The sequence below is a fragment of the Sturnus vulgaris genome, chromosome 2, assembly GCF_052056855.1.
Source record: "Sturnus vulgaris isolate bStuVul1 chromosome 2, bStuVul1.hap1, whole genome shotgun sequence".
NCBI lineage: Eukaryota > Metazoa > Chordata > Aves > Passeriformes > Sturnidae > Sturnus > Sturnus vulgaris.
Window position 1 is genome coordinate 89,480,908 of NC_142244.1, and position 27,202 is coordinate 89,508,109.

The following is a 27,202-nucleotide window of genomic DNA, read 5'->3' on the forward strand; positions in this document are numbered from 1 at the left end:
TAGCTCTATGGAGAATTATGCTCAATTTCCATTTCCTTCAGAGATCTTCAAACCTGAGTACAGCAGTCCACTAAGAAATGTTTTCCCAGTCAGACAGATGTTGAGCACAGTAGTCTGCATTAGAAACTGTTTGCAGGAGACTTGTACAGAGAAAGATGAAACTATCAGGAGGATTGCAGGCCCTGAATAAAAGTGTTCAAAACCCCGTTAAATCTCTGTTACTGCTTTTCCCGACAATGAAGGACAAGAGCAGAAAGAGTAACCTCAGAAGTCTGAAGGATGCTGTGTCTGCTCCAGTTTGAACAGTCTAGCTAATGATTCACAGATGCAGAGGAAGGCAGAAAGGCTGAGCCTGACCAGCTTGCAAGAGCTACAATCAAGACCATCCACAGCCACCCATCATTTGCAAAGCAGGCTCTCTTCACAGTCAACGAACCTCAGCTTCCCAGTGCTGTGCTTCTCATCTTTATATATTTTACATAAAGAAAGAGTCTTGATACCTGTAATGATGAGCCCAAAAGCTATAATCCCCTGATTATCCAAAGGACAGGTAGAGTCAGAGATGTTTTCCTCAGGATGCCTTGTCACTGTGATTCAGCCATTAGCTGTAGGGCCCATCTATCGTGGAATGAGGGGGCAGCAGTGTCAGAGCGTCCCTCCTCTCCCTCACTGCTTTGCTGTGTATGTTAACAATCTATCCAATTAAAAAATGTTTGTAAGATGCTTCACTGACCTCGCAGTCCACAAAATCAGCAACGAGACATGTCATTAGCAGCAATACAGTTAGAAGACTGCTAATTTAGCTACTTAGGGAAAGATTTTATTTTTTATGGAAAGGTTTCTCTTGTTATTTAAAGCTGCTGTATTTCAGTGTTTTGGGGAAATTCAGACGGGACTATCACACAAGAGGCACATTATGAAAAACCACCATTAAGATTTGTACAAATTAAGCTTTTAGGTTTAACTAGCAGGTGGAAATTCCACTCCTCGATCCTCTGTCAGGTTAACTCTTGCTTTGATAAGGCATCTTGAGTCTTCAGTTCTGCAGGGACACAGCCAATACTGCTTCCTGTTCTGAGCTTGTTTTTTCCAGGTCATTTATGTCCAGAGGGTAACAATGCTTTTTTGGCCATTATAATGGCAACAGAGGGTTCTCAGGTATGAAACACTCACAGCCCTCTCAGGGTACGAACATATGAACAAATGAAATTGGTCTGCTGGGATAAACTTGGTTCTACATTTATGGTGTGTTAGCCGCCAACCATTAACTGTGCACATTCCTACCCAGTGGCACACTAGTAATTGCAAAGTAGGTTACTCTGCTTTCTTTGGAGGATAAACTCTGTGGCCTTCAACTGGACGTGAGGTAAGCACACAAGGAGGTCCCTGCTAAGTAGTCTGCATTGGGTGAACTGAGTCCTTCTCCAGTGCTGTGCACCATGTACAAGGAGGATGCAAAGCTAATCCTCCTAAAGGCCTTAATTTGCAGTGATCTGTCCAGTACTAGTGGGCTCACACTCCCTCCCCATGACTTTCTTGACATGCACCACTTGCTTTGCCTGTTCTGAATTTTATATCAAATTTTATATCAGTGGCAACCCGTTTCACTGCTAGGGCTGATCAAGTGAGTTCATGTACTAAACATGTCAAAAGCTTAGCTTCTATGTACAGAAAATAAACAAGAAAATGAATGTTCATGATATTTGTCTCTGATTTATTCATTATAAGACCTATTTACTTGGCAGAAGTTGCAAGACCATCTGTCTTTCTGATATGTAATGGCTCCAAACCCAGTGAGCAGTATTTTTAAAAGAAACCACTCAGAGCTAGTTTCAGACCTGCTGCAAGCAGCAGCCCCCACCCTGTCACTCGACCCATTTATTCCTATCAGACATCTCTGAGATGTGGTTAGCCTACAGCACCTGAAACAAGCTGTTGCTTTTCCTTAATTGCCCCCCTCTCCCAGATGATTAATGTAAGCTTTGTCTGTACCTTTTTTCCTGGGTAAAATCTTGGCACAGAGGAAATAATTAAAATTTTATCATATTTAAATAAGCTGTGTTTTTAAAGCTAGATAAATAAGTAAACATGATGGATCAAACCGTACTTTTGCAAAGAAAAGCAATATATTATGCTTTGGAGAAAGGTATGGGCCTTTTCCAGGAAAACTTAGAGGGGACATGATAGTTTAGGGAATTGTTAATATAGCAATAAGCTGCACAAAGGTGTACTAATTACTGGGTGTACCTCAGATGTACTGATAGGCATGTGCATGAGACTGATGGATGAATAACAAAGAGAATAATTTGATTCTGATTTCATTGAAAACTTAAGTAGCCCTACTTAAATTAATGGAGTTCTACACATGTAGCAGTGGTGTGGAATCAGAATCAGATCCAAAAATTATGTCAACTGTGTGGGATGTGTATCTCCATACAGTCCTTGGTTGCAGAAAGGCTAGGTCTGAAATACTGCAGAGAGCTTGTAGCAGTAATAATGCATGGTTTTAAAAGAATACTTTCCCCTCTTTACAACTGTAATAAAAGAAATAGCCCCTAGAAAAGCAAAAATTCCCAAGTCCTATAACTTTTAAAGAAGAAAGCCTCATCTCGAAATGCAGAAGTAGAGAGGACATAATTTACAGAAACAGTAAGCTGCTAGCTCTTTTGCACAAGCCAAATGCATGACACAGTTAGGAAGAATGCCAGGTGACAGTTACCTGATGGGAAATCAGATAAATGACAGCGACTGTCTGTTTACACATCCTGTCAATGATAAGGACACGGCCATTCAGCTTGGAGAGCTCTGGCCTGACTGTGGCCTCATTAAAAACATTCGACAACTCAGCTGGGTGTAAAGTGTTGAATTTCCAGAGACAAATTCAAAGACAGCTCTGTCTGAAAGGCAGGTGGATTTTGTTGAAAGGAGAAACAAAAGGACTGAAAAGACATGGAGTTACTCTCTACTCTTTGATGAGGATGCCACAGAACACAGTGAATGTACTGGGAACTGCTCTTAAGCAGGCTGTACCTGCCGCGTGGAGAGAGGACTTGCCACCTTCAAGACATTTCACAAGTAAAGGGTGCACTTGCAGAGCAAGAATCCAAGAAAGTAGAGAAATTGGGTAGAGCTATTAATGTAGGAATGATAGGTGATTTCCAACTAACAGTAAATGTGTTATGAATCTAGAAATGTGATAACTTTATTTTAGAATGTATCTTTGGATTTACTTCTGTCATATTCATTACCCAAGACATCTGGGCTATGTAAATAAATCCCTCCCCTCTTCTTTTCCAGATGATCTTACAGCAGCCAGCAGTGTCCCTGAGCTTTAGCAATACTCAGCAGCTGGACCCACAACAGCTACAGCAGAGGTCAGGGGCCATTTCTCAGCAGCAGCTTGTCCCCAGTCCTCAACTTCAAGGGCAAATCACATCTTCACAAACAACGAACCAGCAGTCACTGAGAGAAGCAAGTGTGATATCGAGCCAGGTAATAATTTCTTTGAATAGAGAAGCATTTAGATGGAGACACTGAGCTGTTATTAAGCAAGCAAGTAAAATCATGTCCGTCCTGTAACTGTGCCTTTGCCTTCCCTTTCTTCTGATTCTGTATAAGAGCAGCGTGTAAAAAGGGCTTCCCTGCTGCATTTGCCTTACCTTAAAGCCTTTTTTTAAGACCTCAGCCAGAAGGGTTATTTGAGCAGCTGTTTCAACTTGAAAATGGAGCAGGGGGACACGCAAAATGTGTAGGTGACTGTTCTTCAGGTGGTCCTGAAAGAAACCTGACTGATCACACTGGAAACTTGAAATAGTGAGACCTCCCAGAATACTTGCTCCCCGAGCCCAGGACTCCACCAACACAACAAAGCCCGTCTGCTGTGGTGGCACACACAATACATTGAGATTCATTTGAGACCCTCAGGCTGTGAATGTTAACAGGTTCCTGCACAGCAAAAAAAAAGTCCAGCCTGAGCAGTAACTGAAATCTAAAACCTATTTGGTTTGGCACTATATTTATTTTTTGTTCATACTGTTGGTTTCTCAGCATTTCCACTGTTTGCTCTTCCATCCACCTGTTGCATCTCCCTTCACAGAAAACTGAGCTCCTGTTTCTGCTTCCTGATTGTGTTAGCAAGCATATTTGCCTGATTGTCTTCAGAGTCCCCAGCTGTAGCTTTTCACCTCCTACATACCTGTGTTATAATGATTCTATTAGAGAGTGTATCTGGGTAACAAATACAAGGGGCAAGGGGCAGAACCTGATGCACAGGAAGTTCCACCAGAATGTAAGGAAGAGCTTTGTCACTGTGCGAGTGACTGAGCACTGGAACAGGTTACCATGAGGGGGTGCGGAGTGTCCCTCACTGGACATTCTCAAGAACTGTCTGGACACGATCCTGTCCATGTGCTCTGGGATGACCCTGCTAGAGGAGGGAGGTTGGACCAGATATCCCACTGTGGTCCCTTCCAACCTGATCTGTGATTCTGTGAAGTAGAAAAAAAACCAAAACGCAGCAAACAAACAAACCAAAACAACAACAACAAAAAAAAAAGACCACCACCTTTTTTTTTTCTATGATCTCTTCCTATCATGGGTCTTGGCGGCACGAAGCTGAACTTCGTTCGTGCCTTAATGGGGGGTCGTTTGGGCAGTGCCGGGTTTGCCGGCCGGCAGGAACAGGCCCAGGGCAGCCGGGAGCATGACAGTCGTTTCGCGTATGGCGACAGCAGCCGGGTGGCGACACAGTGGTGCCGCAGTCGAGATGTCTCCCTGCTCTCTTCTCTTCTCTTGCAGGGCCCGAAGGCGGCGCGGAGCACGGAGCTGGCGCCGGGCGGCGGCCGCGCCCCGCCCCGCCCCGCGCCGTTCGCCTCAGGCGGCGGCCCCGCGGCGCCCCCTGGCGGCCTGTCCCGCGGCGGCACCCCCGCGCCCGCCGGCTGCAGCCACGACCAGCAGCTCAGGTACGGGCCCGGCCCCGCTCGGGAAGGGCTGAGCTTCCCGCTGTGCCCGCCGGGAACAGCGACCGCAGGGCACGCCAGCTCGGGGACTGCTGTAATGCGCAGGTGGATTAAGATTCCCGGAGTGTAGCTGGCTGACCCCGTAGAGTTATTAAAACTGAAACCTTGCTGCTGGCTTTGAAGAGCACAAGGTGAATGTAACCGAAGTTGTAATATATTATTGAAGCATCATATATTTAGCAGATAATAATGGTAAAAAATGTGATTTATGAGGTGTATATGAGGCACGCAGATCAGCCCAGAGGGCAGGCGCTGCCCCAGCCTCCGCCTGGCAGTGCCCGGGATGCGCCTGCCACAGCCAGCAGCTGGGCCAGAGCTCCTCACGCTCCGCCTGCTGCCGTGCCTGGGAAAATGCTGTTTCTCTTTGCACAGTGTGGGGTTTGTATGGTCCTTCTCTTCCAGCAATGTCACCTTTTTTTTCTTTTTCCCCTCATGTGCCAGATTGTTGCTTAGCCAGCCTATTCAGCCCATGATGCCTGGGTCCTGTAATGCAAGACACCCTTCAGACCTCAGCATGGCGGGATCCCAGGCCAAGTACGTGCCTTGTCGAAGATAAAACATCAAAGTTGCTTTTGAGGGGAAGTAGCTTTCTTTTGTAAGATGGTGACGTAGTTACAAATATTGGGAATGTGTTACTATGCTGAGCCTGCCTTCCAGCATTGAGGTCAGCCTTACCCTGCTCGGTCATATCAGGAAGAATGACAGAGGGAAACACAAAGTGCCAGTGTTAACAAGCCATGGCTGGGGGAATTTTTGTCCCTCACGTGCTGTCTACTTCAGCACTAGAACTTCTGACCCACCAAGGTAAATGTGAGAAAGTCAGCAGTTAAATGACTGGTGCCAAGAAAGCCTCGCTTCAGTTGTTTTGTCTCCTCAAAACTTAGATGAAAGAAGCAGAACATGCTGGTCAAAATATACCTTTTTTTTAAGCTGTTTTTTTTCACTGTACAATTGTGAACTGTAAAACAATAAGCAACTCTTTGCACGTAATTTCTTTAAAAGTAATTCTTTTTACAAAACAGTATTGTTATAATGTTATGTATATTATAATGAATGTAGGTATTCAGTACTTCTTTTTTTAAACATCATTATTGTTGTTTAGGTTACCTTGAGTTAGTTTGTCAAATATAAATATTGTAGCTCTACTTTTAAGGCTCTGAACAAAAGAGGCCTTATTTGCAAAGATGCATCTCCCAGCTCACGTAGACTTCCTGACTCATGGGACCCTTTTATAGGAGCTCACATCTTCATACAAGTACCCAGACTGTAGAACTTCTGACTAAACCCTAATGTTGAACAGCTGTTGAGTGAACACAAGCCACACTATGATCTCATCATCCTTCACAGGATAAACAGAATTAGGCTGGGTTGGCAATAGTTCTATTGTGGTTTTGCCCACAGCCTTCCACAAAACAACACATACTTAAGTTTTGCTTTGCAGCAGAATGGCAAGAGGAGATGAGTATTTTGTTTCTGTCCCATCCCTCGTTCCAGAGGGTTTCTAGAGGCTTCTGTTGCTAGAGTGGGGCTCATGGTGATGGGAACTGCTGATCGTACTTGGCAATATGTGCATGAGCAGCTTCAGAAGTAATCAACCCTAGCCGTGTTTCTGCAGGAGATCACCACCCCCCAGGCAGTCACAGGGGAGCACAGGCAGCAGCACAGGAGGTGCATTTGCTTCTCTCTTGCTGCAGTTCAGGGCTCAGCATATTAAAAGAGAATCAAAGGCCATTTGGTTTAATGAGCCTGGGATGTGAATGCTGTGGCTGAAGAAAAGATGTGCATAAACCAGAATCTTTAATGAATCTAAAATGTGATCTGGATTTTGAGGTGAGATGTATTCTTCCCTCCAAGTCCAGCTCATGCACAGAGTAAGGAAAAGCAGTGCTTCCAATAGTGCTGTTGTTCATATTAGCAGGTACCATGCACTGAAATAATTTATTGGGAATTATCTGAGGGGTTTCCTTGCAGAAGAGAAGGCCTGGGGAGATGTCACAGCAGCCTTCCAGTATCTAAAAGGGGCTGTAAGAGAGAAGGGGAGGGAATTTTTACAAGGGCATATAGGGATAGGACAAAAGGTAGTGAATTTAAACTGAAAGAAGGCAGGTTTAGATTAGATATTAGGAAGAAATTCTTTACTGTGAGAGTGGTGAGGCACTGAAACAGGTTGCCCTGAGAAGTCGTGGATGCCCCATCCCTGAAAGTGTTCAAAGCTGGATTGGTGGATGGGGCTTTGAGCAGCCTGGTCTGGTGGAAGATGTCTCTGCCCATGGGAGGTAGGTTGGCACTAGACAGTCTTTGAGGTCCTTTCCAACCTACAGCATTCTGTGATTCTGTGATTTAGGAAGACTAGGTATTGCCATCCCTATTCTAAGAGAAGACCTTTGTTTCCAACACTTTCTTCTTGATAGTTTTGCTTCTTTCTTCCATAGGTATTCTCAAACCCAACAAATGTTTCAAAGTTTGGAAGTGCAGACTTCCAGCAGCAGCTCTCCAATTGTACTGATGGGACAAGCAGTGTTAAACCAAGGGTTCACCACTACCCCTCCTTCCCAGCCATCCTCTCTGCCACCTATGCAACTCCAGCACCAACAGCATCAGCAACAACGCTACCTGCAGGTAGGACAAAGAGGATGATGTATAAAATGTGTGCACACAGTAACAAGGTGAGTGGGCTGTGAAATTGGGCCTCAGGTTTCTGCTGGAGCCTGATGCTGGCAGAAAAGTCCATTTAAGAGATTCTGACTTCTGACCTGTGGCACACTGCTACAATGGCCAGTACTAGTACAGCAAGGGAGCAGTGGAAAGAGTCAGAATATTTAAAAGGAAATTACTAATTCTGTACATTTAAAGCATAATCAGATTATCTTGGATATATTTAAAATTTATTTCCAGCTGGAAATCAATGCCTTAGGATTTGTTCTGTACTCTTTATTCAGTATAAAATTTTTTTAGCTCGCAAGTCAAAAAATTATTTTTAATTACCAGCATCAACATAAAATAGATCTGGATCAGATATCTGGATCCCTTCAGGAAACTAACATATTTTCTCAACTCCACAAGGCAAAGAAGATAAAGTGGAGCACATTGCCTGGAACAACCAGGTGATTTGAAGATGTAAAAATACTTAATTTTTGACCTAATTCAATACATACCGAAGTAAAGGGGGGAAATGAGGTCTCTCTGTAGTAGTTCAGCAGGAGCTGAACTGAGTCTGTAAAACCTGGTCACATATCCACTGGCATCATTGAAAGAGTATAACCAACCTCAAATGATTAAACTCTTCTTATTGAAATGAAATCCTTATCATAGCTGAGAATTAATGAAAAAAAGTCCGGCAGATACTGTTTCCAATAAAGCGTCTGCAAAATTCACATCAACTGCAACAGTGCAAGGTCATGCCCAACTGTAAGCTCAGGAAAAGGAAGGGCTAGAAGGGAGAGCATGAGGCACATTAGGATCCTGTTTCATTTCTGCCATCCATCCGTGTCATTTCTGACATGTTCACCCATGCAGTTCCCAAGCAGGCTTTTCAGGATAACCTGCAAATCCCAGGCAGTGCATTCCTATGAGAAAACCTTCTCAGTGCCTATTTGGCATGTTCTTTTTTGCAATTTATGTTAATTCCTTCTATCATTAGTTAAGCTAACCTCATGCCAAACAGCTCTAGAAATAAAAGCCAGCAAACCAGTAGTATTTTTAAACATTCTGTAACCTGAGGACAAAGAGAATTAACACATGAAAGAATCAAACACCACAATAAATTTTATTTCATCTGTAGGTGCAAACACCAAGTTCTTTGCACAATGAACAACCTGATTCTTTGCTCCTGCCATCTTATTCACCACGGCAAGGAAATATGGGGTATCATCAGACACAGCAGCAGCAACAGCAACAACAACTAACATCAAGAAGAAGGAATAGTTTATCAGAATCATCAAATTTACCACAGCCACTGCGATAGAGTCCCACCAGCACAATCAATGCACGATTAGCTTTAACCAATGGGCACATGGGGCAGAAGAGAATGACTTTGTACTTACTGTTCTGGCTTTTGCACAAGCATTTCTTTCCAAGCTCTATGACAGAAGTACACCCAGAGTGCAGACTGCCACAGACAGTGCGTTCATGGCACGCTGGCTTCTGTTTGTGCTGTGTTGTGAGCACAGGATGTACTGACAGAGCAAAATCAAAAGGAGCACTATCCTGTGCGGCCTCCATCACCACTGGGAGCATGGGAAGAGACGTGTCACTCTGGAAGCCATCTGGCAATTCCAAAAGACTGTCGACAGACTCATGAGGTACTTGGCCTTCACTGTTTCAGTTCTTCTTTTGTGTATGAAAAGCACTGCGTCAAAGGTCTATCGAGGAGAGAACAAGAGATTATTTTTATTATGATTATTGTTATTATTTTGCACAACTGCACAGATGACAAAACCTAGGCACTTTCTGTAAAGAGAAGTTTGTTTCTTTATTCTTGTGGCCAAATTAGCACATCCAATGGAGGAAAAAGCCCAGCCATTGGTGAAGATGGTCTACAGCTCATAACGCTTGATTTAGAATCTGAGAAGTATTATGCAGCTTACCCTAACTGTTCTTCATTACTAAAAACCAACCAACCAAAAAAACCAAACCCACAACCCACACTGGACTGTTTTCTACATGAATTGTGATTGCAAAGGAGAACTCAAATTGTAAGCACAATCATGCAACTCTCCAATAGTACAACATTAATCCTTCTTCAACCTAAACTCACCCACTCCAAGTCTCTGAGAAATATGCACTGTGTTTTGGCCCACTGACTCGGGATGCTGCAGACTATTACATATCTCTTTCATGATAACATTTAGGATTAAATTTTCCTTTGGAGGAAAAAAAAAAAGAAAATGCACTTTTCGCTTTTTTTGTATGTTTTCCGTTGATATGTTTCTAAGAAAGATTTTATGTAATTATTAAATAAAAAGTAGTGTATTGTACAGCTGTTGTAATAATGACCTATTTCTATATAAAATAAAATTATATGGAATTATGTGGAAATTATTTTGTATATGAAATATCAACTCATTTCACAAGTATAAAGATTGTGCTTGTGCTTTTTTGTGAGTGGGTATTTTGTAATAAACTAATGAATTAGAAATGTTTTTGTGAAGGGAACTACTGTTTCATGCTATATACAACTCAGACTATTATTTTTTTCCATTTAATGATGGACAGTTGTCTTTATTTGTAGAATAAAATAAAATAGCCAAAAGGCTTTATTGCAGGACTTGCACACATTTTCCTGTGACTGTTGAACTATGTGATTCATTTTAGACTTTTAATCTTAACCATAGACTTGAATGGTGTTTGGCAGTCAGTTAGCAAAACCAAGTATTATCCCTTGTAGTTTTTGTCATGGTATAGACACTGAGAATGAAAGCTCAGGAAGTTATATTAGCTGCAAGTGAAGACAGCTCATTTTAAACACATTTTTAAAACTTTAAGAACCTTTAAAGAACTCAGGCAGCTTTGTACTTCCAACTAGAGAGTTTTTTATTAGCACAAAGCAGATGGTTTAAAGAACAGTTTGACTCAGCATACGCCAGGTCTTTGACCCATGTCCAGCCTCACTGTTTTAAGACATTGCTGTCCTGAGTTTTCGGGTTTTCTCTTCTGGAATATTCGCCCTGTAGACAGTCTGGTTTCCACTTTAGCATCCTTGTGCAGAATTCATGTTAAATTTAAATTGACTACAGGATGGAGCAGCCAAGGTACAGGTTTGCATTCCCTCTGCAAACAGGGAGAACCTCCAACACAGATTAAGGTGCGTAACTGAGCACAGGAATGTCTTCATTCCCCTCAGTAAGACTGAAAGGGGATGGCCCTCAGGCCAGCTTTAGGTTCAACAAAGTACACAAATGGCCTTCCCTCCCTTGAGTCCCAAGGATCATATCAGCAGGGCCCACGTGTTCTGGTTTCTATGCCATAGGGGAGCAATAGAGATAACTGGGCTAGGAGCTAGAAATTGTGAAAGTAAGCTTTCATGGAAATGAAAAAAAAGCTTATTTGCCCTGAGTTCTGAAAAAGCTAAAAATCTCAAGAAAATCCATTGACAAAATTACCCCGATGCTTCAACTGCAAGACCGGGTGGTAGCACTGATGGGTGCATGTGTATTTCAGTCCATATAATCCCTCATTGAGAGAGGATGAGGGAATCAAGCACTGGGTCTCTATGAAAGTGTTTTTACTGCTAACTTTAGTTACCAGGATGAATTAGCCTGCTCATCCCTTTAAATTCTTGTATTCAGTGAAGCAAGACTGACCCCACCAGATGAAGATTAGAAAGCGAGATGTGATAAGTTTCACTTAATGTCAGAAAGAACCCTCTCTTTCCATTAACTACAGACAAACCTAAGCAAAGGCCAGTTGGCTAAAATAGAGCCCAGCCACTCCTGGGAAAGGAGGGCACAAATCTGTAAGCCCAAAGTTCATGCAGGAAGAGGTAATGAAGGAATATGAGCACCTCAGGGGAATACCTGTGGAAGCAGCAGCTGACGGATCTCAACTACTATGATAGAAGACACAGGAAGGGAAAATTCCTTTAAAAATTTGTTCTACTCTCAGGGTTTATAAACCTATATCTCTCCCAATTGCCAGCGGTATGTCCAAACCAAACTCAGCCTTGGAGCAAACACTTAACTTTCTAATACCAGTGTCACTGTAAGCTGTTAACAGGGAGATCCTGTAAATACTGTGGAGTTGCCTTCTGAGCTGGTTTGATACATTGTTTGGAAGGATACAGACAGCTCACAAGAGCAGATTTACGTGAAGACCAAATTTTTCATGCTCTTCTCCATACACACATTCTGGTTTGGGATTATTGTCCTTGTTCTCTGTTGCACACACAAGGCAACAGAGCTGGGCTGTTCTAGTTCATTACATCCAAAACCCAGCTTGTTCCAACATAATCCCTCATCTCGGATCGGTTTTCCGGACAGGCAGGGTGATTACACAGGGCTGCTCCCCCACGCCGCGATGCCTCGACTCTGTCTCGGAAACGAGCAAAAATGCTTGCTGGAAGCACCACTGCGCCAAACTGAGTTCCTCACACACCACTGCAAGGAAAAGGGAGAGACCGTACAAAGGAAGCGGGCAGGCAGGCACTGAACACCCCCGGTACCGGCACACACTGACACCGCCCCGAAGAACATCCCGGTACCGGCACACACAGATACCGCCCCAAAGAACACCCCCGGTACCGGCACACACTGACACGGCCCCAAAGAAGGAGCCCGGTACGAGCACACGCTGACACAGACACCGCCCCCAGCCCAGCCCAGCCCAGCCCAGCCCAGCCCAGCCCAGCCCCTCCTGCCGCCGGCGCAGTCGCTCCCCTGCCTTGTCCCGGAAGGGCTCCTGTTTCCCAGCGTGCCCCGCGCGCTCCTTTCCGGCCGGTTCCCGGGCAGGGTGAGTGTGGGCCGAGGCTCATCCCGCAGAATCCGCGTCCATCCGCCCCGCAGACCCCGCGGCGCTGCGGGAATGCGGCCTCGCCCGACATGGGGGGCGGCCCAGCAAGGGGGGCACTGGCTGGGATCTCCCGGCGCGTCCGCGTTCGGCGGGAATGGGGCCCCTTTCCTGCCCTCCCCAGGCCCGGGGAGGCCTGCGGGACTCATGGGACGGGGATACGGCCCGTGCTCTTCCCCCTGGGAGGAGCCGCTCTGGCCCTTCCGTGTTCATTCCGGGACGGGCTGAGCTGCGCTCCTGGGTCGCCTTGCAGAGGGAGGGGGCTTGGGGCTGCCAGGAGGCCGATGTCAATGCGAGGTGGTCGGAGATTCTCGGATGTGCTTCCTGCTCTTGTCAGGGAGATGGAAGTAAAGAGTCTGCGATGGTGGGAAGTTGCTGTGTGAAGCCTGAGACTGGTGCGACCCCGGGGGTTAATGAAGCTTGGGTTTAAGTTTCTGAATGTGGGAGCTGTGCGGTTTGTAATGGGCTGGGGAAGGTCCGAGACCTGCGTTTGATGTGTGCACGGTGCCTTTTAGCGTCGCTGAGATGGCTCCCGCAAAGAAAGGCGGTGAGAAGAAGAAGGGGCGCTCTGCCATCAACGAAGTAGTAACTCGGGAATACACCATCAACATTCACAAGCGGATCCATGGCGTGTAAGTTCTTTTTATCAGCGAAATTGTCCTTCTGTGAAGTGGCGTTTGGAAGTGGGTTGGGTAGGTTTTAAAGAGCAGAGAAGGACCGTCCTTAGAGCGTTGTGTTTGTGGTCCCCTATGCCTCTGTTGTGTCCCGAGGCTGCAGCTCTGTACCTGCAACCCCAGACTTGGCTTGTGGCTTTCAGGAATAAGCCTGTTTTTGTGATTGTGAGTATTCTGGGATTTAAAGTTAATTTAAAGTTAGTTAATTCTGTGCACAGGTTGTCATTCTTTCCCAAGCAAATGCTTAAACTTCAGCCCACTGAGAAGGTTTCAGAAATAAAATACTGCTGTAATCAAATTACTGGCTTCATGTTTATCACGAAATGGTGTGAGTTGTAAACTGGGATGTGATTTGGGTTAAAGGATATTTGTTGTGTTTAGGTAAGAGTAGTTTTTTAATTGACCAGATGCTGAACCTCCTGAAACTGTTGTGAAAAAGTGCTTCAGAGGAAACTGCAGTGCCCTTGTGTATGCCTGCAAGCACATGGAAGACGCCACCCAAATCCAAGCAATTGGTGCAGTGGCTAAAGTTAACACGGAATAGGAGAGAAATGAGGCAGTGGAGCACTGCAAAACCATGGCTGAGAATGGGAGGCAGTGATTACTCTTCAAATGGCAATAAGATGTCCCAGCCTTGCCTGTTGATTGGCACTTCAGTCTGTTCTAATGCTGATGATCCTGCTGTATACCTTTATTTTTGGGCATGATACGTCCAAACACTATTTAGTGCTTGTCTCACTTGTGATCAAGTACCCATTTCTAGCAGTATCAACAGCAGTGTGCATATAATATAACTAAATACAACCTACTGTGGGATGTCAGGCATTACTGGCATAGCCCCATGTCACAGTGTGAGTATAATATATATGGCAAAACACTGATGGTGCAGCTCTTACTTCCAATGTGGATGCCCAGTCCTGCAGGATCTGCCATAATCGGTATGAGACAGGCTATATGGTGGAAAAAAAACAGTTCTCATGTAGTCCTGATTTGGTATTGGTGCAGTCCTGATAGCGTGAAAGAAGGTAACTATCAAGTACTGTTGAGCAAAAGCTGATATTCAGAATAACATCAGATTTGTTCTTCTGCTGCTTATTTCAGTACTGATACAGTTCTGACATGTTTGTGTTACTATTGTTGCACTGCTTTGCTCATAGGGCTTTTATTCAGTGTCAGTGACACCTCTGATCTCTTCAGTGTTGCTGAGATATTCAAACACACTGACATTAAAATGAAGGCTTAAGGAGATCTTGTTGATAATTTTACTGAAATTATTCTTTGTAAGTGGTTTCTATTAAAGTTGGCATCTGCCTGCTAGGGTAAAGGTCTAGTCAGGCTGGTGCAGCTGTTTGGTGTTAAGCACAATGCTTCGGGGGGTTTTATGTTTGGAGAACACATGAAACGAGTGTCTAGTGCTGACAGTGTCCTGAAGTTAAAGAGATGGCTCTTGTGTTTGTCCCAGGGGCTTCAAGAAGCGAGCACCACGCGCTCTGAAGGAAATCCGTAAATTTGCGATGAAGGAGATGGGTACTCCTGACGTTCGCATTGATACCAGATTGAACAAAGCAGTCTGGGCTAAAGGAATAAGGTGGGTTTTGCCGTTTTCTTTACTGGGTGAAGAACGGCATGAAGGATTAGGAAAATAATAGTATACTTGCATTATATGCATATTCTTTGCAAATGCTTCCTTCTTGTGGCATACACACCAACCTAATCTTTCTGTCACTTCTGTGTTCTGGTCAGCTGTCCTGGCATATTTATAACAAAGCTTTGGTAAACTCTGGAATTGAAAGAAGGAAAAAAGGAATGCAGGTTTGACAGTGGAGGGCAGGGAAGATAAAGGATTGGGGTATTGTAATACTGTAGTACCTTGATCCCTGTTGCAGCAGACAGTTTTTATAAACCTGACTTTTCAGTGATACCTACAATCCCAGGCTAAGTGGGATTTGTGTAGTGTGTCTGAACAGGATTAGGTTTTGAAGCATGCTGCACAAAAGGAGGTGTGTTTTCAACAGGGCCACTAATCTTTTCTTGAAAGTACAAATAAACAAGTCGTTTGGGGACCAAAAACTACAACTTCTGTTGAGTCACTGTTACAAAGACAGCTGATATGACATGCATAAAAATGGTCCAAAACAACTCCTGTGGGGAGTGGTACCTCTTAAACTGTAATAAAAGGGGTTTTTTTTATCCAAAGCATCTGGATTGATGCTTTGAGAGATGCACATGGGCTTAAACCATGTCTTCTGGGAATTAGATCCCTAAGTCTGGTCTATGACATGCATAGAATGTTTTGCCTGGTGTCGTGTGGCTGATCCTTCCTTCAGAAGCAGAGTGGGAGGATGAGACCGAGTTACTGGGTCTTCCATGCTGGGGTTCTCTGTCTGCCCAGTTCATAGGCAGTGAAGAAGGAACAGTGGAAGCAGGAAACAGCATTCTTAACTCCAGAGCTTTGTAGTGAGGCTTCTAACCAAGACTTCCTTATATTAACTGGCACAAGTGCAGTCTGTGGAGCAAGGAGTCACCACATCTGTCTTTCCAGTGTGAATCTGCAGTTTTTACTAGTTGGAGTAGATAATGTATGCAAAGTAAAGCATCTTCCTCTGGAAGGATCAGTAGAGGCTAAAATTACCATGTTTGCTGGTATAATAGTCAGTGATCTACATAATAGTGAAAAATGCTTTTGACTTTGACAGGAACAGAGGAAAGCAAAGCCAGTTCCTGTGTCTAATTGTTATGTCCACCTAATATAATAAGTATGTTCTTGAACAGACTCTTCTTGCAGCAGGGAGGAGGTTCCTTCACATATTCCGTGGAGCAAAGTATTTTGAGCAGGAGTTTCCTAAAATTTTGAGTTCAAGGTGGCTGGTTAAGTGAAAAATGTGTGGAGAAAAAATTTTGTGCTTCCCCTCAACAGCATATTTTGGGCATTATTAGGTGAGGACACTAAGCTGTGATTTGTCTATTATAAACGAAATCATTAAACAATGTAGTTATGATTCCATGGGCTTTGTGAGGAAGAAATTACCGGTTATGTGCCCATAAGTAAGACCTTGGTTGAGGCTTGATGCTCACTGGAATTTCCACAACTTGTGGCATAAAGATAGGTAATACTCGGACTTTTGACGGAGGCCTTGGGCTTTCAGGGTAGATTGTTGGGGCTTTTTTCACTATTTTATATAAGTATATAAATACATATATATAAAAATATATTGAATGTAAGTAATATAATATTATATGTTATATATACATATATATGTGTATATATATTTTTATATAAGTAATAGTATGGTAAGAAATGCATGTTAGTAACTGCTGCTTGCTGATCATGTTCACTTGATGATCGTCTTCCTGGTGTATTTCCTCATCATATTTTATATGATGCACTTCTGACTTACTGCTCCTACTGGATTATGAATTCATCTTACTCAAGGCTCAGTTAAATCTTACCTGCTAACTTAATAAAACCAAGCAAAACAAACAAACAAACAAAAAGCTCCTCTAAGACAAACAGTACAATCTCTTAAGGTACAAGATTTTGCTTTTGGTATGATGCTGTGAAAGAACCTTCCTATGAATTCATGGATTTCAGTACATTCTTCACTGTAAACTAATCTGCCGTCTTCATTTCAGGAATGTTCCTTACCGTATCCGTGTGCGTTTGTCCAGAAAGCGCAATGAGGATGAGGATTCACCCAACAAGCTGTACACTCTGGTTACCTACGTACCAGTCACAACATTCAAAGGTAAGGTTCATGCATCTCCTCTGCTGTGTTTCTCTGAACAAGAAGCAAAGCAGGACAGCTCCTCCTGTGGTGCAAAATTTCCATGAAAAGCACACTGCAAGAGTCAAACCACTGGCTTAACCTAGCTCTGCTGTAGAGAACAGGATTCCTGATCCACATTAAAAAGAAGTGAAATGATCATGTAAATATTGAGAGATTGAAAAACACGGGCCATAGTCGCTAGGGTAGTTTTAAGGTTTGTTTTCCCATGTAAAGCCCATCCTCTGATGTCAAAAGCTCAGGCAGGTTAAGCCCTCTGCTTGTCATATGAGAAAAATCAATTCTGTGAATGCAACTAAGTTTTTGTAATGTTTGGAGAAATACTTGTCTATATAGTTTGCTCTTCCAGAAGTACATCAGATCAGCCTTGAAACTGTAGGGTACTTTCTTGGGAAGACTTCCATATATATAACAGGTGGTGATAAAATGTCTTGTTTTGCAGGTCTACAGACAGTCAATGTGGATGAAAATTAAAACGGATTTTCATTACAATAAAAAGATAAAATGCATTCTTAAGTTGTTTTATTGTCCAGTCTCTTCAAGCTCTCAACTGTGAAGCATTGAGTTGATCAGGTACCAGCCTTTTAAAGCCTCTTGCTTTCTTTGAATTTTAACATGATGGTGTAATTTTCTTAATTCAAGATAATTAGACTTAAGTTACATGTGAATGGAATAAGGAGGAGATTCAAATGTTCTTTGTGGGTGGCAGAGTCGTGGTGGGTTTGTTTTATTCTGGGTATTAAAGAGCCTTTACACAGGTATTTTAAGTTTAAGTCAAGTTTGTTTAAAAACAAAGCAAGAAAAACTCAACCAAAACTGATAGATCAGTATTTCATGTATGTAATCTCATGTGGATGATGTGCCCCACTGGCTTCCTAGGCAGACTCAGTAGGCTTTTCCCAAAGCAGCTCTGTGTGCAACACAGAAACAGGGTTTTGATTAGTGAAATAATTGTGATCATGCTACTTCAGGGTATTTGTTTAAAGCAATAGGGACTTAAGGCACTTAGCTTCCCTAAACCAGTAAATACTGTCAATGTCAGTCGTGTACAAAAAGAGTTTATTGAAAAGTGCATGTTTTCACAGACCAACATCAGAAGCACAGTCCATGTACACTTAACATTTCAGCAAGACATAAAAACTGGAATACAATCAAATATATTAAAATAGTTTCAATTACCAGCATTGAAACAGTTTTCAGTATTAGTGCAAAAAAAGGCAACCAAAATAAACTGTGGACAGCAGATGAGAAGTGTTTTCCCCTGCTTAAAAAAAACCAAAAAAACCCTGGAGCCAGCCTCTGCTTTCCCAGTGCAGAAGAGGGCTTCAGTGTCTTCACACTGTAGACAGATGTTTCCTTTTACATTCAAAACAAGAACATAAGAAGTCAACAGCACAAAACAAACCACACTCTTAGCTTTTAAAGCTCTTAAACTGAAAACCACAGACCAACAAATTGGACACCAGAGGTCCACTGCTAACTGAAAGCCTTTTACAGTATGTCCTTTGGCATAATTTCAGTGCATTTCATTTTTGACATGTTTGCTGCTACTGCATGCTTGGTTTTGCATGTTCAGTCCGTGACTGGCAGCTCATTCCATTTGTTCTGAGACTGTATTGATGTAGCTTTGCATTCTCAAGCTTTGGTTTCAGTTCTACGGGTTTTTCAAAGAAGTTAACTAATGATTGTTCAGTCAAGAGGGAGGCTAAAATATGTTCAAAAGACACAGTCCAGTCCCCTTCAGTCACAGGTGAAGGTTGAGAGTCTTTGTGAGGGGTCTTCACAGTGTCAGTAAAAACAGCATCCTGGTCTGAAGCAGAGGCCTCAGGCTGTAAGTCCTCTGTGAACTCGTCTGATCCACTCCCCAAGCTGATGCTCCTTTGTCCTACTTCTCCAATCTGAAGTAACAGCGTGGTCACAGTGGCAATGGCTTGATACAAATCGTTCTCCTCTGGATCTTCATGAAACATGCTATACAACGTTTTGCAGAACTGAATGAACTCTCTCTATAAAAGATGAAAAACCAGCATCAAAGTCTTGAACAGTCACGCTAAGGATCACTGCAGGAGTCAGGCAGGGCACGGGAATGCAAAGGCAGGTGGAATGCTGTGTACATTTGTATGTTCTTTTATAACTTCTGCCTGCTTTTTAAAAAATATTAGCGAAAGGATTTCAACCCCCAGTGGTACTAGGAAACCCTGTGCTGAAATCAGAAAGGGAAGACGGCAGTGAAGTATTTTGATGCCTTGATGAAAGAAAGCAGGACCTACCAGATGATCCAAGGGCAAGTGAGACACAAGGCAAGGGATAATCCCTTATTGGTGGCTGCTACACAGAGTCGGTTACAACCAAAGTGGCCATTCACAGGCCTGCAGGCAAACTGCTGTTTCTGTCCCCTCTTTCCCAGTTTTTCTAAACAGTTCAGAAATCTTCCCTGCCCAGCTCCTTTCTGTCTGTCCCTTGCTCACCTATCGCAGGTGGTTATCAGGCTAGAGAGGATGTCTCCATATATCCCGCTAGGAAAGTCACGAGCCCTCAGTGAAATGATGCCTTTATGAGATCATGAGCCCCTGCAGAGCTGACAGGCTAGGTACATGTCACCCATTTAAAACTATTTAGCAACACAAGCACGGAGAGATTCTGAGGCCAGTCCCATCTTTCTTTGCATGTCTGTACATCTGTTTCATTAATATGGAGCCCGTTTCCCTCTGGTAGCTTTCCTTATGCCAACAACAGGAAGCTACTGGCATTAGGAAACATGGTGAGACTGACAGCCTTCAGCTGTTTTCCTGCAGTTCTAGTCAGTGTTTGGCTAAGTGGTGGAGTAAGAAGTTACACGTTTGGTGCAGAGGAGGTCGGGGAAGACAACAAAAAAGTGCATTCTTGGGAATTCTTTGGCTTAGGAGGAGGAAACCTTTTTCCAGCCTGCATAAGCCTATTTGCTTGCATGTTCTACTGCAGGTGAGGGTGAGCCTGGAATTCTATTCACCAGCCAGTCTGAGCAGAGGGAACTGCTACGAAGGTAGTTTTTTGAAAGTGAAAGTTTTTAAGCACCTGCTGCCTGGATTAGAGGAGCCCAATCCTCAATGTCTGAAGGACAATCCAAGTTCAGGCTGAAGTTATATTTCATGAGAGAAAGCCAAACTGTTGAATTCAATAATTTCATTTTAAGTACACTTCTTTATTATACAGATTACAGCCTCTGAGGTACTTACCTGGCTCATTTTTGGCAATTCCTTTTCAGTTTTGGTATCCTTTTCTTTGGCTAGATCCTTCAGCATCTGCTTCAATTGCTTTTGGTAGTCTACTGCATCACCTTTTTTGGAGCAGACATAAAAAGGATAATTAATTTTCAAGTCACTGGAGTAAATTTACATTTCAAAATAAACCTCAGAGAGCAGAGATAACATGGTAGGGATCACAAGTGGAAAGTTGCTTATCTCATGCACTCACATTAGAGGACCATTCTGGACATACCGTTTGATTTTCCAATGACCAGTGGTCTTGATGTTGACAGCAAAGGATTCTTTAATGGTGACTGGCTGTCTCGTTCATTTTCTGTGAGAGCTGTCCAAGAAATGTGACAAATTTAATCCTTTGAATTCGCCATGATGGTTATTTATTTTTCTAAAATTTACATACTTGAAGAAAGTGAAGTAATTGCACAGATGTTTTGTAAATGCTTTTAGGTACTCCATTAAATCATTGTGTAAAATTATATTCCTGTAAGACTGGTGCTACAGTTGGAAGCTTACCAAGAACTGCACATTTAATTAAAAATTTTGCACAGAGGAACTACCGCAGCATTTTGTCACCTAATCAATACTGGATCAAGATATACAAGGAGATCTCTACTGTACATGGAGTACAAGCCATTCAAAAACGTTAGTTCGTATTTTGTCTGGAAGTAACCATATAATTGGCTGCAAAAGATCTCTGAATGCAGCAGAGGTGTGAGCTTTGACATTGTAATCTATACATTTAATCCAAAAAGGTTCCATTTGTAATTAATAGAGTGATTGTAAAATGCAGTGAGTTTAACTACAAATGCACATCCTGTAAGCTTACAATTGGAAGGAAGCAAGATGGGTTTCTTCATTAAGCAACTTTTTTCTAAAAGCAACAGATTTTTTGGGGAAACTGAGGTATTCAGTTCCTTTCAGACTTCTTACCTGGTGGGATATGCAGCTTATATAGTAACTTTATCTTTTCATTCATTTCTCCATTATACATAACATCTGTAAGGAAAATAAAGAACAAGAAGGAAGTGAACTGAGCATTTACTTCCACAGTTTAAAATAAATCAGGCATCCCTCCGAGCACAAAGGATAATTGTTTACATGGACAATAAACATATGGCCAGTGTGTAACTTTAGGTTGTGCCTGAGGAACAGGAGGTGACAGCCATCTGTTTTGGTCTTTGTTTTTGGGAAATAGGCTGGTAGCACCTAACCCTTTGGAGCTTCAGTTCAGCACTGCTTTTCTATAGAGTAAGCCCAAAGGAGGCTTTCACATGTAATATAATTCACATTTTCAATGACCAATAAAAATTAGATTCTAAACTTCCAAATGCACTCAAATACTTTGAAGGACTTAAAATTAAAAGTTGTATCCCTCTAAGAATCAAATAGAGAATATAGGGTATCTTAGTGTTCACATAAAAATTTCTAAAAATTGTAAGTGGAAAGAAAACAAAATCACTGATTTTTACTGAAGCTTTGAATTTAATTTTTTTCCACTTGAGGTCAGGCAACAGTTGAGATCTGCCACTTTCTCTTCAGCCAGATTTTGGACAGGCAGTCTCACCTATTAGGACAGCTGGTGGCCTCAAGACCAACCCTAGCAGAGCCCTCAGTTACTGCTGGCCAGATTTCTTTTGTTCTGCTTATTGTCAACATGCAAGGCAGGCAGCAGTCAGCTGTGTAAGGTTAAGTCTTCAAGAAGCAGTTTCAAAGAGGTACACTGAGATTTAAGATGTATACTCAGAGCAGAAACTGGGTAGAGAGGATTTCCTAGGATTCTCTGCAGACTCAAGTGTAATTCTTAACTCATACAAGATTTTCAACAAAATTATTATTGTCTGAGAAATCAAATACTATAATACAGCAATCAATCATGTCCTTAGGCTGTCTTTTAAATCAAATTGACTTCAGGTGATTGAAACACAAAAAAATGAGTAAAGGTCACTGATACGGGTAATTACAAGCCCTAGAAGCCCTCCTCTCTGCCAGTTATGTGGCATTTTAACACTCCTGTCTCCCCCACGTGCTCTGGCCCCCGCCCAGCTCGCAGTGAGCCGCTACCCAAGCAGCTGGCGAGCCCCTTGAACTCGATGAGCCGGTCCATGTTGTCATCCAGGAGGCGGAAGGTCCTGTGGGCGAGGAGGTCGGTGTGCTCCCCGCAGGTCCAGGGCGAGAGCAGGCGGTAGAGGCTGGCGAACTGCCGGGCGTCGATGCGGTACTGCTCGGCGTACGGCCGGCTGGGGTCGTGGCGCTCCGACACCGCGCTCCTGCTCTCCCAGTAGCACCTGATCAAATGTTCCCGCTAGGAGAAATCAGAGACACGAGAGAGGTTGTTGGGGGTGCAGCAGCAGAGAGCACGAGCAGCAGAAAAAGGCATTTGCATCAAACTACGCTTAACCTGCTTGAAATTCGCTCTGTGCAAGGTGTTACAGTGATACCAACACCATTCCTGTGTGAAAAAGCAAATCTTTCATCAGAGTAGCCAGCCACTCGCACAATTTCCAATGGATAATTAATAAATATGAAGGGAGATTGGGCAGATTCTTGAAAAAGATTCACTGTGGGCTACTGAAACTCTGTTTAACCACATCTGACCCAGGATGTCCTTTAGCAGCCAAAAGTATAGAGGATCACAAAAAATATGGAGTAAGTGTAGGCTTGACCTGTTCATTTATTCTCTCTCAGACCTCTCCATTTGGATACTGTACCATTAGTCTTCTGTTAGGGACAGGCAAAACAAAGAGTCCCAACAAAGCAAGCTGTTTCTGGGAGAGCAAAGGAAATAACGAAAAAGGAACCACTACCAGAAAATTAATTTAGGAGAGTGTGAGCTAATCAAAGATCAAAACCAGCAGTGAGGAGCAGGAGGGAAGCACTGAAGAACAAGCCCTAGCAGCATCATCTTAGAACCACTAATGGAGGCAGGATACAGCTGCTCTTGTAAAAAAAGCTGTGTAACACTAACAACATACCACAGTCATATTCTCAGTATTTATGGCTATGAACAGTACACAGAAGAAATGGTCCATTAAGGGAAATAATTACAGCTTGGACCTCTAAATCAAGTATGGCTGTATTAGCTTAGATGTCACTGTATCCAATTTTATTGTAAGTTTTATCAAACATCAGCTTGACAGAAAGGAACTGAAACTGCTTTTAATTAAAAAAAAATAGAAAATTTAGAACAAATGGCAAGGACACAAGGTTGTGGGGTTTGGGGGTTTTCCCCCCATGGAAAAGAGAGTCTGCCTTTAAAGAGCATTTAGAGAACAAGATTTAACAGCACTGCCAAGCTCACAGTGAGCAGAGCTATATATTTAATTTATTCTGCATGTGAAAGTTAACAGAGCCTAACTTGTCAGGGACCAATTCCAAGCAGAAAGTTAGAAAGAAACTGTGGAGCAGTTCTCTGAAGAATCAGTACACTACTATTCCTCTTTAACAGCTACACAACCACAGAAAGGACAAGATCCCACCCAGGGAGCACAGCCCAGGCAGAGGACAGGGGGTCAGTGCTGCACTGCCAAGCAACAGCTGGAAGTTATGCCCAAAGAAGCTTCGGTGCATCCCCTGCTTTTTAGAGAAACCAACCTTGAACAAATCATACAATTCCTCTAAATCTTCAGGAAGAATGGAAACATCTGGGATGACAACTCGGAGCTTAAAAAGAAAGAAAATCATGTTAGTGACATCACTGCTGTGGGCAGACTCATGAGCTGTACTTAGGTGGAACAGCTGAAAAGCACTAAAAAATCTTTGCGCTGTTTCCCCCTTCTTTAGGTTCACCAGTTGGACAGATCCATGAAAAAAGAAATCCCTCAAGGGCTATTAGAAACAAAGACAGGAAGTCCCTAAGCTACAGGTCACAGAGGCCAGGGACACATTGCATGGTGCTGTCTCTCCTTATGCTCTTCCCCAGGCATCTGCTGAGGGCTGGCCACAGTCACAGATAAAGTGCTGAGCTGGACAGTCCTGCAGTTGTTCAGAACTTTAAAGCCACCCTAAACTGTAATAATGCACATGGCTGCCAAAGAAAAACCCATCAGCATCCCAGGAAAGAGCTTTGTGCAGAGTCAGCAATGATTTTTCAAGACCTGGTGGCACCTTTTTAAAAACTAAACCCACATGCCTCCAGAGGCAATTCTGAACTACCTCAGTCAAAATAATGCCCTGCTCACCACATTCTGTTTGGTTGTATCTTCGTGGCTCTGCAGGACACGGATCCGGTGTTTGTAGCGCATGTGCTCTATCTGTTCCACAGAGTGGTCTCCAAATTTCTGTAAGAGAGGAACGTTTATTCTGTATTTTATGATACTTGTATTAATTGGAAATACAGCTTTTAAAGTGCAGTGAGACCTTGAAGAAAAGGCATACCCAGTCTCTAGTCTAGGTACTCATACTACACCTAGTCTTGTGCATGAGAGCACTTTAGTCAAGGAACGTGTAAACATGGGTATTAACTTTCAAAGCATCCAAGCTGAATTTAATCTTCTTCTTTAAAATTCTAAGTTAACTGACTAGTAGATACAAAGAATTATTTTACCTCATAGGAGTCATGAATCAGGTTTGCTATTTCAGTCACTGGAGAGGGTTCCTGATCATCACTGAAGAATGCATGGTGATTACCAATAGGTGGCAGAGGGCTTTCCTCATTTTTGACATGCTCTAAAAACCTGAAGGGAGAAAATATCTAAGAACACAGATCACATTGCACTGTGCTCTTCTCAATTCAAATAAGCAAATAAGTTTTATGGCTCAGACTGAGAAATAAACTGAGTTTTAGGCAAGCTAGACTCTTCAAAAATGCCCTTGTGATTACTCATCTGAGGAACAGCAAGCCAGCCAAATGATTAATGCTGCCCAAGGAAGAAAACTTGTGTCTCCTTGAAGTCTGGAGCAGGAAGCTTGTCAGTGTAGGGAAGGCACGAAGAGCAGCAGTAAATATTGCACACTGACGCAGGCAATGGACGTCTCAGCAGTGCCAGGAAACTTCACAGGACATCTCGTCCGATTGTTCAAGGCAGACACTGCGACAGCAGCAGCAGGGTGACACAGAGGGGCCCTGCTGCCTACTGAGCAATGCCTTTGTTTTAGGGCAGAACAGCCTGTGATGTCAGGAGCACTCCTGTGTGACCATACCTGCTCAGGATCATCAGGGCCTGCCCATCATCCTTGCTGTTACACAGATCCACAGCGTTGGCTTCCAGTATGGCCAAGCCCAGCTGGAATATGGCTTTGATGCCATCATAGAAGAAGCAGTCCACAACATTCACAGCACTTTCCAGGGGCATGATGCTGAGAAAAAGGGTAAGGAACCAGGAAAGAGAGATGGAAGCTAGGGCTGTCAGATCCTTCATATGTTCAGCCAGCTCTGGAAGTTGCTCTTTTATAAGCTCTTCAAACACTGACTGGTCTACCTGAGCACCTACAAGTCATAAAGGAACGGTATTAGCCAGGACTGACACAGGAAAAAATACATTTTTAAACTAATCACTGCTGTGAATTATTAACTGCAAGACTTTCTTAAAATTTAAACCAGCAAGGGACACACACATCTACAACGAAAAATGCCATTATCCTCCTGCTGTGATCTCAGCCCAACCCTTATGTCCCTAATCCTTACTGAACAATTTTCTGCAAAAATTTGTTAATTCTCCTAAGTGCCTTTAGGGTGCAATGAAATAGCAATAACAGCAGCTGTTGGTGTTGGCTACAAGAGCACATAATAATTAAGTGCTAGCAAAAGCAATCTTAAAGCATTTTATTGCTCCACTTGGGATGTATGCAGTAAAAGTAAGACCGTACACATTCCTCTCTGATGTATGTACTCAAGCAAGTGGGCAGCAAAAGTTTTGCCCTAAGTGAGAAAGTATAGGATGGAAGTCCAGAAACGGCTACACACACCAAGCAGGAAGAATATTTACATGGAACTACATGCACAAATACAAATATATATTTACAAGCGTGTGTATCTACACATAAAGAACAAAAGATTTCTGCAATGCCCAGATAAAAGATTTCCTAACTGTCCCAACCAGTCTTTCCAAAAGGAGCAGATCTGGGCTCTGGTTTAGCTACTATCTCAGTTCTGCTTTGTCAGCAGCTGTTACAGAATCAATAAAGTTTCTTTTCAGTGAAGTGGACTGTGTCTACAAACCAAATCTGCCACATCAGGGCTTTCACCCAAGATACTGCAAGTTAAAAAAAATCCTGAACACAAAATGCAGTTAGCTTTTCAATTATTTTGTCTTTCTTCTCAAGTTATTGCATTTCTTTCTTATAGTCCATATTCTGCTAGTATTAGGACACAATTTTAATTGCTGACACATATATATCCCTAGCACTCAAAATTTCTGTTCAAAAAGCATAATATAACCTGGACAATTTGTGGCAGAGAGCCAGCATCTTTTGGCTTTGCATCCAAATCCAAGGGAAAAAATAGCTATGGCATTTCTCTTGTCTTAGAACCTTTCACATCAGTCCACAAAGAGCTTCTGCTGGTGACTGAATAAACATTACAGCACAAATGAAAAATAAAAGCCCATGGACATCCAAAAAGCTTTTTACAAACACATCAAGCATGATGCTTCGAAGAAAAAGCCTGCCATAAGATTGAAGAAAAGGAGAAAAACAGACTTACTCAACAAAGTTACTCAACAGAGGGCAATTTCTGTTTGGGTGTTTTTTAATAAGCTTAATGCAAACAATTTAATAGCCATAGTTAACACAGACATAAAAACCAGAGCTGGATTTAGAGGTATTTGAAGGAAGCCAGAGACAGATAGGCAAGACATACATAAATAAATAATTCCAGACTCAGAGACAGCACTGGCAAAACCAGAGCTTTAAAAGGAACATGCAACACTGCCCAGATCTGCCACTGTAGTTGAAAGTCAAGCATACGTATTAAAATGGACTGTTCTGCCCATTTTTTCATTAGTCTCCCAGAAAACATGAAATCTGAGCAAATGTATCTGTAT

The 27,202-nt window shown here is 42.8% G+C and overlaps 3 protein-coding genes across 6 annotated transcripts in view; 2 read left to right on the forward strand and 1 right to left on the reverse strand.

Annotated features, from left to right (window-relative positions):
- NPAS2 (neuronal PAS domain protein 2) overlaps positions 1-10,287 on the forward strand; it is a 105,290-nt gene extending 95,003 nt beyond the window's left edge. For all 3 annotated transcript variants that reach the window (XM_088160038.1, XM_088160039.1, XM_088160040.1), the window contains 5 exons: positions 3,298-3,492; positions 4,798-4,961; positions 5,460-5,552; positions 7,451-7,637; positions 8,800-10,287. In XM_088160038.1, the coding sequence (XP_088016164.1) occupies positions 3,298-3,492; positions 4,798-4,961; positions 5,460-5,552; positions 7,451-7,637; positions 8,800-8,982 (822 nt within the window). In that variant the 3' untranslated portion in view covers positions 8,983-10,287. The remainder of the gene's footprint in view (positions 1-3,297; positions 3,493-4,797; positions 4,962-5,459; positions 5,553-7,450; positions 7,638-8,799) is intronic.
- A 2,055-nt stretch (positions 10,288-12,342) lies between these two features.
- On the forward strand, positions 12,343-17,496 carry RPL31 (ribosomal protein L31). Its single transcript, XM_014893015.2, has 5 exons — positions 12,343-12,464; positions 13,037-13,153; positions 14,658-14,783; positions 16,829-16,941; positions 17,423-17,496. The coding sequence occupies exons 2-5, from the start codon at positions 13,047-13,049 to the stop codon at positions 17,452-17,454; spliced, it is 378 nt and encodes a 125-aa protein (XP_014748501.1). The 5' UTR covers positions 12,343-12,464; positions 13,037-13,046; the 3' UTR covers positions 17,455-17,496.
- Positions 17,497-18,022: 526 nt separating this feature from the next.
- TBC1D8 (TBC1 domain family member 8) overlaps positions 18,023-27,202 on the reverse strand; it is a 48,771-nt gene continuing 39,591 nt past the window's right edge. For both annotated transcript variants that reach the window (XM_088160037.1, XM_014893026.2), the window contains exons 12-20: positions 25,362-25,647; positions 24,766-24,895; positions 24,401-24,499; positions 23,814-23,882; positions 22,284-22,524; positions 21,153-21,218; positions 20,458-20,547; positions 20,196-20,296; positions 18,023-18,986 (exon numbers count right to left, since the gene is read on the reverse strand). In XM_088160037.1, coding sequence (XP_088016163.1) covers positions 18,528-18,986; positions 20,196-20,296; positions 20,458-20,547; positions 21,153-21,218; positions 22,284-22,524; positions 23,814-23,882; positions 24,401-24,499; positions 24,766-24,895; positions 25,362-25,647 — 1,541 coding nt within the window. In that variant the 3' untranslated portion in view covers positions 18,023-18,527. The remainder of the gene's footprint in view (positions 18,987-20,195; positions 20,297-20,457; positions 20,548-21,152; positions 21,219-22,283; positions 22,525-23,813; positions 23,883-24,400; positions 24,500-24,765; positions 24,896-25,361; positions 25,648-27,202) is intronic.